At 42.5% G+C, this 12481-nt stretch overlaps 1 protein-coding gene across 7 annotated transcripts in view; it reads right to left on the reverse strand.

The window, feature by feature from the left end:
- Nucleotides 1-12481, reverse strand: part of lmo3 (LIM domain only 3) — a 38391-nt gene that overhangs the window by 6394 nt on the left and 19516 nt on the right. For all 7 annotated transcript variants that reach the window (XM_034131209.1, XM_034131208.1, XM_034131205.1 and 4 more), the window contains one exon: nt 2540-2665. In XM_034131209.1, the coding sequence (XP_033987100.1) occupies nt 2540-2665 (126 nt within the window). The remainder of the gene's footprint in view (nt 1-2539; nt 2666-12481) is intronic.

The following is a 12481-nucleotide window of genomic DNA, read 5'->3' on the forward strand; positions in this document are numbered from 1 at the left end:
GGCAACATGGGCCGCGGCTGACCTGCAGGAGTGCCGGATAATTACAATGTTTGACCCCTGCTGACCCCGCGATCGCCTGCTCTGTTTATCAGATTTCACATTTTCTGATGACGTTCCGCAGAGAAATCTCTTGGCCATTTGTGAGATGGATTAGATTGCTTTATTGAAGGGCCCGTAGGGGGGGGGGGGTCGATGGGTTGCTTTCATGTTTGTTTGAGGCTGGAAAAACGTGAGGGGACAGAGCTGGTGTAGATGAACAAGGCAGCAGATCGGTATGCTAGACAAAGACTAAAAAGCCCATTTCCAGGCAACAAGACGCTGAGAAACTATTCAGGAAATCTTGAGTGAGATCTCCTGATAGATCTCAGGCTGAGGCTGGGAACATTTGTAAAAGGTCATTCTATTAATCTGGACATAAATGTTAAAATACTCAAACTAGATTCATTTACCAATGCTGTGGTCATCATTGAAAATCTATTAAACCTGCTCTGAACCTTTCAAATCGTAATGGACAGATGTCAATTAATTCACTAAGTCTGATTTATGACTACTGAGAAAAAACTATTGGCTGTAAAATATTTGGCTGTTTTTGAGTTATAATTTCTGATCCAAGCTTGATTTTGAAGTGTACAAACCCAATAAAATATGTTTTGTGAACTCATGAACTTAAGGCAAACAGATTGATCCTTTCAATTCATATTAATTTAAGTATTTCTCCCCTAACAGTTCTACCGATGTTGCAAAACAAAATGGAAAACAAAAAGCCAGTGCTGAGGAACAGCTTCAATTAAAGCGTTGCCACACCATAAATCTTGGCCAAGCCTCGGAGAAATTGTGATGGGCATCTGAACGGTGCTTTCAAGGCCACAGCGGACCATGTGAAACACACTGACGTCGATTTTATTCAACAGTTCATCAACTGGCCTAATGTAAAAAGAAAGATTTGCTCGCACTTTAATGGGTTTTAATGTGGGAGAGCTGAGTTGGCCTGCCTGGGCCCGGCTGATGAAGATTAGCTGACTTCTTCCATTAGGAGAGGCTGTCTGGTGCAGCCGGCTGAAGTGGCAAGACAATAACCGAGTGCTAATTGTGCGTAACCAGGTCCTTTGCCTTTAGCATGCGCAATGTGTCTGGTTGGTGAGTGTGTGTGTGGGGGCCTGTGTGTCTGCTATAAAGCCACGTTTGGGAAAAGAGGTGAGAAACTAAAAGGAACTCCGGCCAACACATAACCCTCCTGATGTTTTCTGTTTAATGGTGTTTCTGTAACCTTCAGAAAACCTTTGATTACATTATGGTTTGTTTACTAGCTCCAAGAATGTTCCTTCACAAACAACGTTCCATCATAGTAACATGGGAACATGGATCTTTGGAGGAATGTTTGGGGAAAGTTCCTGGTAAATTCCCATAACTATTCACAGGAATGTTTTACATGTGTGGAGAACACTTTTAAAAAGGCCCAGGATGTGCAGGGCTAGAGGCTTTAGCTGATTTAAAAAACGAGTTTGTGGGACTTTCTCAAAGTAGCCTTGAAACATGTTTTTTGCAGCTTTTTAGGAGATTAGCTGTGTGTTACATAACCTATTCTGTCATGTTTTACTCGTCCAACTACTTGCATCACCATGAATCCTGTGGAGAGGAGACACCATCATCTCCATTCGTATAGTTTTTTTCATAATAAGACTACAAATACATGCACAAGTATTCAAGATTCCTTCAAAGGGACTAAGGGGCAATGGGATGCAGTCATGGTTGTATTGAAATCTCTTGTGTACTTGTGAATTTAAAGGAGACACTTCATACAGCTAAAAAGACCAATGTTGCAATTAGCAGTAGTACTTTTTCAATGGTCGTTCAAACTCCACCGTCATTGTGTTTGCGGGTGGGGGGGGGAGTGTTTGGGAGAGAAATATGTATTCGTTTCCTATTCTTTCTTTAACCATGTAAATGATTGTGGACAACAGCATTGAACTCAGATACTGAGTATGATTAGATTCTCAAAGATAAGCTATATAGCAGGACTGTTGTATTGGGTTCCAATCAATTGTAGCAGCGTACATAATGAACTCATTTTAAGTGGTACCCGAGAGACTCGCTGAGGGTAACAATGGAGTTTATTAAACAAGGGTTTTTCTATCACTGAGTTCAATGCTTCCAAAGCTGCACCCTCGTCTCTGCTGGCTGTGGTAAGAAACAGTTCTCACAAAATCTCTGACCACACTGTCGACAGGCAGAGGCTCAGTAATGAAGACTGATGGCCAGCATAATGAATGCACATGTAACTGCACCTGTACATCCAGGCTGACACTGTACAGTAGTAATGCGGGATTATAATCACTGTGCTAGGTCCAGCAGGTGTCCCTACGGCCCCCGGAGGTGTCTTGTTGGTCACTGGTTAGAGAGATAAATCTATGATATGGGATCTTTCTTCAACTTTCAGCGGCACTTGAGATTCACTACGCCCGCAATCTTGCTTCCCTGACCAGCCATCTGCCTAGGCACAGGGATGGGAGAGGAGCAGCGGCGAGGTCCAATCACTCACCTCTGATTGCAGAGCTGGCACGCGAAGCAGTCCAGGTGGTAGACGTTCTCCTTGGCCCTCATGACCATCTCGAAGGCTGGAATTAGCTTGCTGCAGGCTGCACAGTTCCCCGTTACACCAAATAACCTGAGACACACACACAAAGAAGACGTATGATGCAAGTGAGCCTCAGTACACGACGGCAAGTCTGGCAGGTGTATAGGTTATCTTAGAACAGGGGGAAATCACATACTGGCATTATGATAGGGCATTTGTTTATTTGACTTGGTTTTAGGTGTTTGTGTTATTTTCTCTTTTCCAAGTTGCCCTCTGACTTTTGATTGCAAGATATGCCATTCAACATACAACTTAACAGCATTCTAAAATAAGTTTGGAGTATTTGTGCAGTATTAAACATGTCGTTAACAATGTACATTGACACACAAAAAAAGAGTCGCTAAGGTTGAACCAAACCACGATTCCTTTGGATCATGATCTGGCAGAAATGGGAGAACGTTGTTATTACGTTAGAGAAGGAAATTCAAATAAGTCAGCGTTGACTTTTTAGCTTCGCACCAGTCTCTTAGTGTGTTTTTGTTACTTTAAGTTTAGAATTTGTGAATTTGACTCCCAGCCTTGCATCACCATTATAACCAGAAACACTCCAAACATAATTTACAAGAGAATTAATACTTGTGCTATGCTGTGTCTCTGAGAATGGAGTGACCGCCGTCAGAGAGATTGCGGTAAACACACTAACATGAGCTGCTGACACAGATAGGGGCTCTGAATCAGGCTCTAAAATAGGTTGGACAGAGCTGGGCAACAGTAGCGGAGTAAAAAATAGCAGAGCCACAGCTTGTGCTATCGAAATAGATGGGACATGGCTAGCATTACTGCCCAGGGAGGACCCTATTATTTATTCGCCTGCTCCAGGGACCTTAATGTGAGTATTCATTAGGGATTCAGGGCTGTTACTACACAGCGACACAGACCAGACTAGCAAGGGAAAAAAAAAAATATATCTGATAACGAAATCATATAACAAAATAACCTATTAGGCAGACTTCTTGAGGCACTTTTAGCCGTCGTTGTTAAAATGATAAAACGGCATGCCACTCTCAAAGTCTGTAAGAGATCGCAATCTGATAAATGATCTCAGGGCTTGGGAAATGCAGGGTTGTTTATTAACCTTCAGAAAGTATGTTTCCCAGAGGCAAAGGAAGCAGATAGATTGTGCCCTCATGAATATCTACAGAATTAAGAGCCACTGTCAACACACCTTGAGACAATGAAGGATATCTCTTGTAACATGGTAGGTGGGAGAAAACAAAGAAGGCCAATTCAATGGATTAGTGCTGACTTAATTAAAAGAATTATGCCTTTTCCTTTGAGCAATCTAAATTTAGATACATTTGTGGTATCTCTTGTCCTTTCTCTTTTCCGCACAAATGTGCATTGCCAGAGGGCCTTCACATGAAATAGATATTTCATCTATTTCTCTTCTCACAAAGCAGAGTAATTGATTTAAAAAAACCTTTAAAAAAAGAACAGGAAATGATAGATTTAGTGCAAGATAATGAGCAAGAGTGTTTGAGCAGAACAGCCGCACTTTGTACGGCATCATACGACAAAGAGTCACAATGCGGCCGCCTCTCGCTGTGCAGGGGCAAATGTCCTTGTCTCAGTCATCTGAGTCATATTCAGATAGCATGCACTCAAGGCTCCGTATCATAAATGATGGAAGGTATTTGTGTTAAAAAATGATGTTTTCGGCTTACTGCCGGTATTCTATCCATGCTCTTCTCTCATCTTGTGCAAATCTGAGGTGGCCTGCACAGCTTAAAAATACTGTCACACTACTTTGCTCTCCGAAATTCTGGGTAAAATGCATTGCATCCGTGAACAACCAGTGTTCATGAGTTTCCCCCAACCGGTCGACAACTAGGCCAAAAAAAAGTCGTACTTAAATGTAATTTTTTTACACACTGCAAACTCACAAATTGATGAAAGGAAATACAATTGTTTTTACATTTTACAGATGGTGTAGGGTTTCAAACTTGTGTCATGTATATCTGATAAAATATTCATATAAATAAAAAAGTGATATTTAAAAGAACCATAAAATAAAAATACGAAGTTGTTCAGTATCTCTAACATGACATTATCATATGCTGCTTTCCATTTAAGTCTCACTACATCTCAGACACAGCTAACAGTGAATGTATTACAGAAGTGACTCTGTAAGACAATGATATAGCTTCAAAAAACCCTAACCCTTATATATTTCTTAGCTAATACTTGCATCAATTTTTCTTACAGAGGAAATGGAGTCTGTATAAGATAAATAAATAAAAACCCTAACCCTATCAACCAGGTTTCCCAACCAGATCATCTGAACTCCTGGTTGCTTCTCGTCAAATGTTGCTGCACAATTCATCCTGTACCCTTTCTGTTAACACTGCTCAAAATGATTAAACACCATTACATTGGAAAAACACATACATTCACTCTACACTCAAATCAAACCGTCTTTTTAGTGTTAACGACAAGCTGAGATAAAGAAGTGGAGCGGCTGATACCAGTCTACAGAGATTTAGGCAAACTGTATCTGTGGCAGCGCCAGCATGTAGCCAGGCGGCTCGCTGGGCTCTTGTGTGGCAAACGCTCTTCAAACCGGCAGCGCACAGGAAGCCTCAGCTCACCCTGTGGGGAGGGAAGATGGATGGAGCGTACCTGCCACTCGTCTTTTGCCGCTCCGCCAGTTTGATGCCACAGACGCTAATGGCTCTCAGGGGAGGAGGCAAATTAAGCGTGGTTTGGTTGCAATGAATTCAAAGGCACAGCCTTAAACACAATCAGAGGATGACAGTTTAGAGGCCTCGTGTGTAAGACCCAGTGCCTGAGACTCAACGCTCTCAGCACTGGATTATTATATTCTAGTAATAAATATATACATTTATAATGCATCTCTCACAGGCTGATGTGTGTACAACTGTCTGCCATACCTTGAAGGCTTCTAACTGTGGTCTGCTTGAATGGAAACAGAATAACATATGTAGAATAGCAGGCTTGACATACACTTCATATCCATGGCTGACAAGACAGCATGTTTATTTAAAAAGGTTGAAGATACAACATGAAATTAAAATTCATGCCTTGCTGAAATCTGAATTTGAAAGAGAATAGAGGCAGTCAGCGGCCAATACCTTGTTTTAGTCAAAAGGCATTCACTGTGCATTACAGCCTGGTACGGCTCAGTGGTACCTATTTGATGAGAGAAAAACAGACACCAATTAAATTATTCCACAAGGCTTTAGCCCAGTGGACCCCAAAACCCAATCGGAGAGTGCAGGCCCCCGCCCCTTGTAGAGAACGCTGGAGCGGTGTCATGCCAATGCTTTTCCTCAGCTAAATCCGAAATACAATGACCGCCAATTACTGGGTTCTAGGAAGCCAAATGCATTATCCTGGAATATATACATGTAGCGACACAAATGCAAACAGGGCTGACGGTGGAGTGGTTATCGACAACTTCAAACCATTTTAAAACAGCCCCAGTGAACATTGACACTGTTTCTAGAAAGTGACTTTTATTGCCGTGAACAACACATAATACATTTTGTTTAACATTATTGCAATTGCAGGAATCTTGGAAAAAACCTGAACAGGCAAAATAAGAAATACCACTAGAGGAAACAGATAAATGTTTTTGAACGCTGCCTAAAAAACGAACTTTGGTCCAGAGGATTGATCAACTCCTCTATCGTTTACCTGACTATGTATTCCAGTAACATAAACGCCAATTCTTCGTCAGTGTTAAACCATTTTTGTGATTGGGGTGCGCGGGGGTGGGACACTGATAGCACCGATGTCTCCAGTTGCCGTTTGAAATTCCGGTGGCAGCTTTGCTCTCCTCCTCCCTCCCCCATCCCCGTCTCTCCCATCCCTCCCACCACTTCAATTGCTCCAGCCTCGGCATGCATTCATCAGCTGCCGGATTAGAATTTGTTTCCTCACAAACCATTGATCATCGGCCTATTACTAGGCAAATGACAGTTAATTACCCACTACATTAACCACCGGGACCCGGGGACCGACTCCCTGTGCCATCAGTCAACATGATGAATGTGGCAAGTTCAGTAATGCACGGCCGTTCCCTCGTCCGCCTGCCACGCTGAGAACAACCCCTGGATCTCACTTCCAGGCAACCAGGGAAAATCTATGACAATCTGCATAATCACAGGCTCAGGGTTAATAACAGACAAATGATTCGTTGCATCTCAACATAGGCTTTTTTAATGGGGACCGTGCTTTGTCCACTTGATGATCTACCCCGGCGTTCCACTTGGAATTTAATCACGGTGAGAGGCTTATGGTTTGGATGTGCAAACAAGAATGTGTCCAAAAAAAGAGAGGCAAGAAATAGTTGCCCATAAATGCTTCATCTCAAGAAAATCTTGACATGAGCAGGAGAGCACAGAAACAGAAGGGGTTGCAGAAATCTAAAGAACTGATGTGAACTGTCGCAGTCGGGGGAGGGGAGACAGTTAAGGGTGGCAGATGTAATCAGACTTGTGCGTTCCTCAATTTTGTCCGCCCTGCGTGTGAGATTGTCAGTGATTAAACAACTCTGGGGGCAAAATTATTTCAATTACCACGGGCATGACCTGGGAATTGTCCCTGGGATAAGATTTTCCTCCTTGAGTGCCCTGGACTTGCCTGGCTGCCGGCTCTATCAGTTCTCATCTGCACCTGGACTCTGATATCCTAATGATGAATTATGGCCTGCTTTCTGAGAGACTGCCGACCATACAGAGGAACATTCCCCTGAACTGTCAGCCTGAAGAGCAGCTGCAGAGTGCTACCTAATTAGCTCCTATAGAAACTCCTCGAAAAGGTCGAAAAACACCCACCAGTCCACATTACACCACTCCACGCTTCTCTGAAACTGAGAGAAGAAGAGATAAACTACTGATGGCAGTCCTGTCCTGAGTAACTACCATCAAATTACATGTTTTACCTCACCCATTAAGAGACCATTCCTTTTCTTTAACCCTTAAATCTACTCATCCGTTAGATCACATAGTACTTGGTAACAATTTACCAAAGTTCATCTGCCCATACACTCAAAACAACTATTAAAAAAAAAGTGTTTCAAACAAAGTAACCAGCTTTCAGCACCGTTTTTGGCAGTGCTGTGTTTGGGTCCATTTTGAAGAGGGTGTAATGAAAGATTTCGAGCCCTGCAGGGGCCAGATGTGCAGTTCGATAGGCACTTCCCCACGCCAACCCACCTGCAATCCCAAGCTGAGTGCCAGGCTGTGGCACACCAGCCCTGCAATTATCTGCACCAAACATGCACAGTCCCAAGAGTCATTGCTCTTCACAGCTAATTTAACTAATCTCAACTGGAGGGGACGGTCCAAAAAATGATGTGTCCGGGCGACTGAACTGAAGCATTTTAGTTAAAATGAAAATACCAGTGTTGTGTTCTTCATGGAAACCAAATGATGGCCTTGTTATAAAGGGAAGTGAAAAAAAAGGCGAAATATGTCAGTGATTTGTTTGCATTTTTAGAAAAGACAGAACTGGAACAAGTTTATAAAATACTGAAAGACAAGTGCAGAATTTTTTTTATATGACAACTCTATATAAAATAGCCAACAACAAATCAACAACGTCAGTTTGCCAGCTTGAGTGGGTTTAAGCTATGTATTAATGGTAGAGTTGCTTAATTGTATATCGGCATGACTAGACTACCAAGAGGTTTGGTTAATGGCTTTCTTCCAACATCGTACAGGATATAATACAAGCCAATTTATATCGTGATTGAAGGCCTTTTATTTATTCCATCAAATGACATTCCTTCTGTGCTTTTGGGAAACAAAAGGCACCCACTGTTGACCTCTCCATAAGGGAAAGTGACCCCTCTCATCGGGACAATTAAGCGCTGGGTGGAACCAGACCCTCCAGTATGTGTGACCCTCCTTCAGACTCAATTGCTCGTGAATACCGGTTCTCAGTTTGACCCCATAACATTTTCAGATTACATGTGAAAAGCCCAATTTAATTACAGGAACTTCGAAACACACGTATTTGCGAGCTTGGGCTTTATTGCCGAGGTAATTGCTGGACGTGTGAAGTGAATTGTTGTGTTGGGAGGTTAATGGCAGCAAAGCTTTTTGAAGCACAACATAACAATTATAGGGTGCTTTCAGAGCTTTTAACATCCATGTGCCATGCTATTTCATTAAACTGCTAACTGAGGTGGAAGCTGTGTGGAGATACACATTTCTTTATCATATCATTTCTGACATTTAAAACTACTGCCAAATAGGAAACGAGTTATGTTAAAGCAACTAGTGTCCTGGTTCGTGGCTTGGAAGGGTCAGATCCTGTCCAGTGTAGTTTACTTTCATAGGTGAAATTATTTTTCCTTAAACATATCTTTTGAAATCAAATAAATGTGGTGCATCTGAATGATTCCAACCCCAAACAACCAGAGCTTAAATATTTGATTACACCTACGAATCAGCATCTGCAAGATTTAGACATGACACATGGTCCATCAGGTGAAATCTCTCTGATTGACACATTGTTGAAACACTGACATGGATAGGAATATTATAAATATTCCCACCGTTGTCTGCAAGCCAACTGTCACAAGCTGTCAGCAGCAATATCTTTTCATATTTATTGGGTTTTCTTATTATCTTATCTGCTATGTATCTATGAGGAAACATCAGAACAATATACCCCGGAAAAGGTCAACATTTTTCTCCTGACAGTCATTCTGGGATAAACGCTGTGGCTTATTCTGTCCTTCAAGTCAAATTGGTGGATACAATATATTTTATTCTTGAGGACACTACATTGTTTTTTGCTCTTTCCCTCAGTTAGCGGCAACCAAGTGTCTGACTAGAAACTTTATGAGGGATTTATTGTTTTTTGTAGTATTTACTGACTGAAATGTCAAGCATTTTAATAGAATTATAAACCTAGTAATAATAAGAAAGAATGATGATGAGTGAAATTGATGTCTTTGGTCACCGATACAATGATGCTACTTTATTAAGTTTTATGTTCAATATATTCTGCATCCAAACTGTTAGAACATCTAAATAGGCTCATAATTAAGTATCAAAAGCACCCCTGCTGTATTAAGTACATCTGGGTATCACAGTGAGGCATTAAGGAAACAACGCCTACACTTCCTGAGGTATAATGGCTCTTTATCGTTCTGAAATCGTGGTGATGAGGCAAAAATGTGTGAAAATGAAGCCAGGCAATCTGTGGAACAAAAGAGATCTTGAAAATGAATGGACAAAGTGCAGCCAATTAATTTAATGAGAGCCTACAAAAGCCCCAGGTCTGGCCAAAACCAAATATGGAAAACCATTAAAGTCTGAAAAGCTTTCTGTAGCACTGAAGCAGAGCAACTTTTTAACTGTTTGTGTTAGGAGCAGCTGGAGGAGAACTCTTACATCATGAGCAAGAAAGCATGACTAAAACCATCATTAAGACCACTTGTCATGTCAAACCACAAGGCCAACTGTGCTTTGTGTAAATGGAGTTAAGAATAAATGCTGCCCCGACATGAGTTTTCTCATGGGTGGGTTTCTCAAGGCTGAGTGCTCTTTACCTTCTACTCGCTGTGTAAGCTGATCTCAATATGCAATACATCACATTTGTAATCATTAACACCACACAGACCATTCAAATTATTTTTCTTTCGTAACATCCATTTGCTAGATATTCCTTGAGCTATAAACCAACTTTAAAAGTATTTAACAGCAGAAATGATTAGGTCAAAGTCAATGTCACTTTTGTTCCAAAGTGATTTTAATCATTTTGACCATGGTTGCGTGAGAAAACCAAACCCAATCTCACTGTTATTAAAGAAACAGAGCGTTCTGTTTCTATATGAATCAACACAGTTGAGTTGGTTCTCTGAATAAATTGGTACTTTCCAACATCGTTCCAAATGTTATCTCTATGACTATTTACTAATAACTCCGGGTCAATGTGTTGTATTGGTTTCTACGTGAGCAGTAACATTGAATTTCTTCTGTGTTTTTTTGTTTAAAATAAAAGGATGGTCATTCATCCTAAACATTTCTTTACTTCTGATGCTAAATGCAGTTATCCTTGTCTTCATTTCCACATGCTTTAAGGGTAACAACGACTTCATCTTTTTAATAGCAGAAAAAAATATCAAAGAAATCTAGCACTACATCTGCACATTGTCAGATCCTCGCAAAATGAAGCAGAGTTGTTATTTTGGGACGTGTTGTGAAGTCTGCTGGCAGGATGATTTCTGCAGCTCACCACCTCTGTGAGTGTGTGCAGGCAGAAGGCCCGGCCCTCCCACCCATTGATCAGGCCTTCTTAATGCAGCGGAGGTGGCTGAGAAATCACCAGACTGACACATGGACGCTGCTCTGACAGCACGGCTGCAGATCGCTTTGATTGCCTCTTTAGCATTTCACAGATTAAAATCGTATGGAAAACTGGCGGAAGGTGCAATCAATGCAGCGAGCAGCAGCCCGTCTGCAGTGCTGTGTCCTCCAGCCTTTCACCAGCATGTACTCAGATACACATCAGATATACAAGAGGCAGGCGTGACCTCAGCAACACATTGATTCTTTTATACCTCCAAAACCAATTATAGATTGGATGTCTTCTCAATAATGAGTCTTTGTAAGGATCTGGCCTGACGGACTTCTTTCAGTTTTCAGGGTCCTTGCTTGGACAAACATCCTGAGATGATGCGTTATCACATTTCAAGTCTAAAAAATGGATGTTGGGCCCTTAAGGCAGCACAGGCGAGGTGCGGGACAAGACGTGCAAACGTTGTCAGGTAACTTAATGAAGTTGTTAATTCCTTTGCGGAGTGACTTGTTTGTTGATGTGCACTGGCCAAGGGCAAAGCAGTGTGTAGCATTAGCATTCCTCTCTTTCTTTTGGCTTCCTCATGAATAACTCAGGCTGTTAAAATTGCCGCATTTACATCTCATTTTACACAAGCGTAGCACGGTGACTTAGACTGGCTCAGCTCTGTTACGCAAGCCGGGCTCTTTCCCTCCTCATTGTGGCGCGTGTTATCACAGAGATTCAGGTTGGACGCATCACAAAGCAACACACTCCCCCGTTCGGAGCACTGCGCTTACATCAGAAACATTGTAATATGTTCGCAAAGCTTTCACAACAAGCTGAGAAGTTCTTTCAGTGCTTTCCCAAAAGATGGTTTACAACCGGATTCTATCTAAGCGTGTTCTCGCCAGAATAACTTGACCTGCGCTGATCACCGTGGGGATCTGGCTGTCGACATGCGGCCTTGGAGGCGGCGGCTGGATCAAGGATCGGGTGGAGGTAGTGTTGTTGGGGGGGGGGTGCACAATAGTGTGTCTGGCAGTTACGCTAGGCCGCCCACTAATTGAGAAGTCGCTCAGGGGTTCAGCGCAGGCCTCACAGCTCTGCCTATACCATCCAAATAACGCCTGTAAGTGGGGCTGACACCAACCAATCAGCATTTTGAAATCCTGTTTTCCACAATACTGCCCCTGCCCCCCCCCTTCTCCAACACTCACTGTTCTAACAGCTGCAGCCAGCTCCAGTCTCCCTTGCTCGCACTCGTCTCTGCGTTCTCTTCTCCCGCACCCCCACTTCATCTCCATAAAGGCCTCATTAACCAGGGGTGGCACAGAAGGCCTGGCTGAAGCCCACCACACCCACACACACACACACTGCCTCATCTGCACACACCACCACTCTAATGGCTGGAAAGCTGAGCAGCTCAGGTTCACGCATGCAGACGGGCTGCTTGCACGCTTCCATGACCGAGCTTGACTCCAGCTCACACACTTCCATTAACAATATGAGGTGACCTCCCCAATGTTAAAGACCACCTCTGACATGAGTGGGACGTCTGCTATCATAGGACATGCCCTCAGTGTTTCA

The sequence above is a fragment of the Trematomus bernacchii genome, unplaced genomic scaffold, assembly GCF_902827165.1.
Source record: "Trematomus bernacchii unplaced genomic scaffold, fTreBer1.1, whole genome shotgun sequence".
Taxonomy (NCBI): Eukaryota; Metazoa; Chordata; class Actinopteri; order Perciformes; family Nototheniidae; genus Trematomus; species Trematomus bernacchii.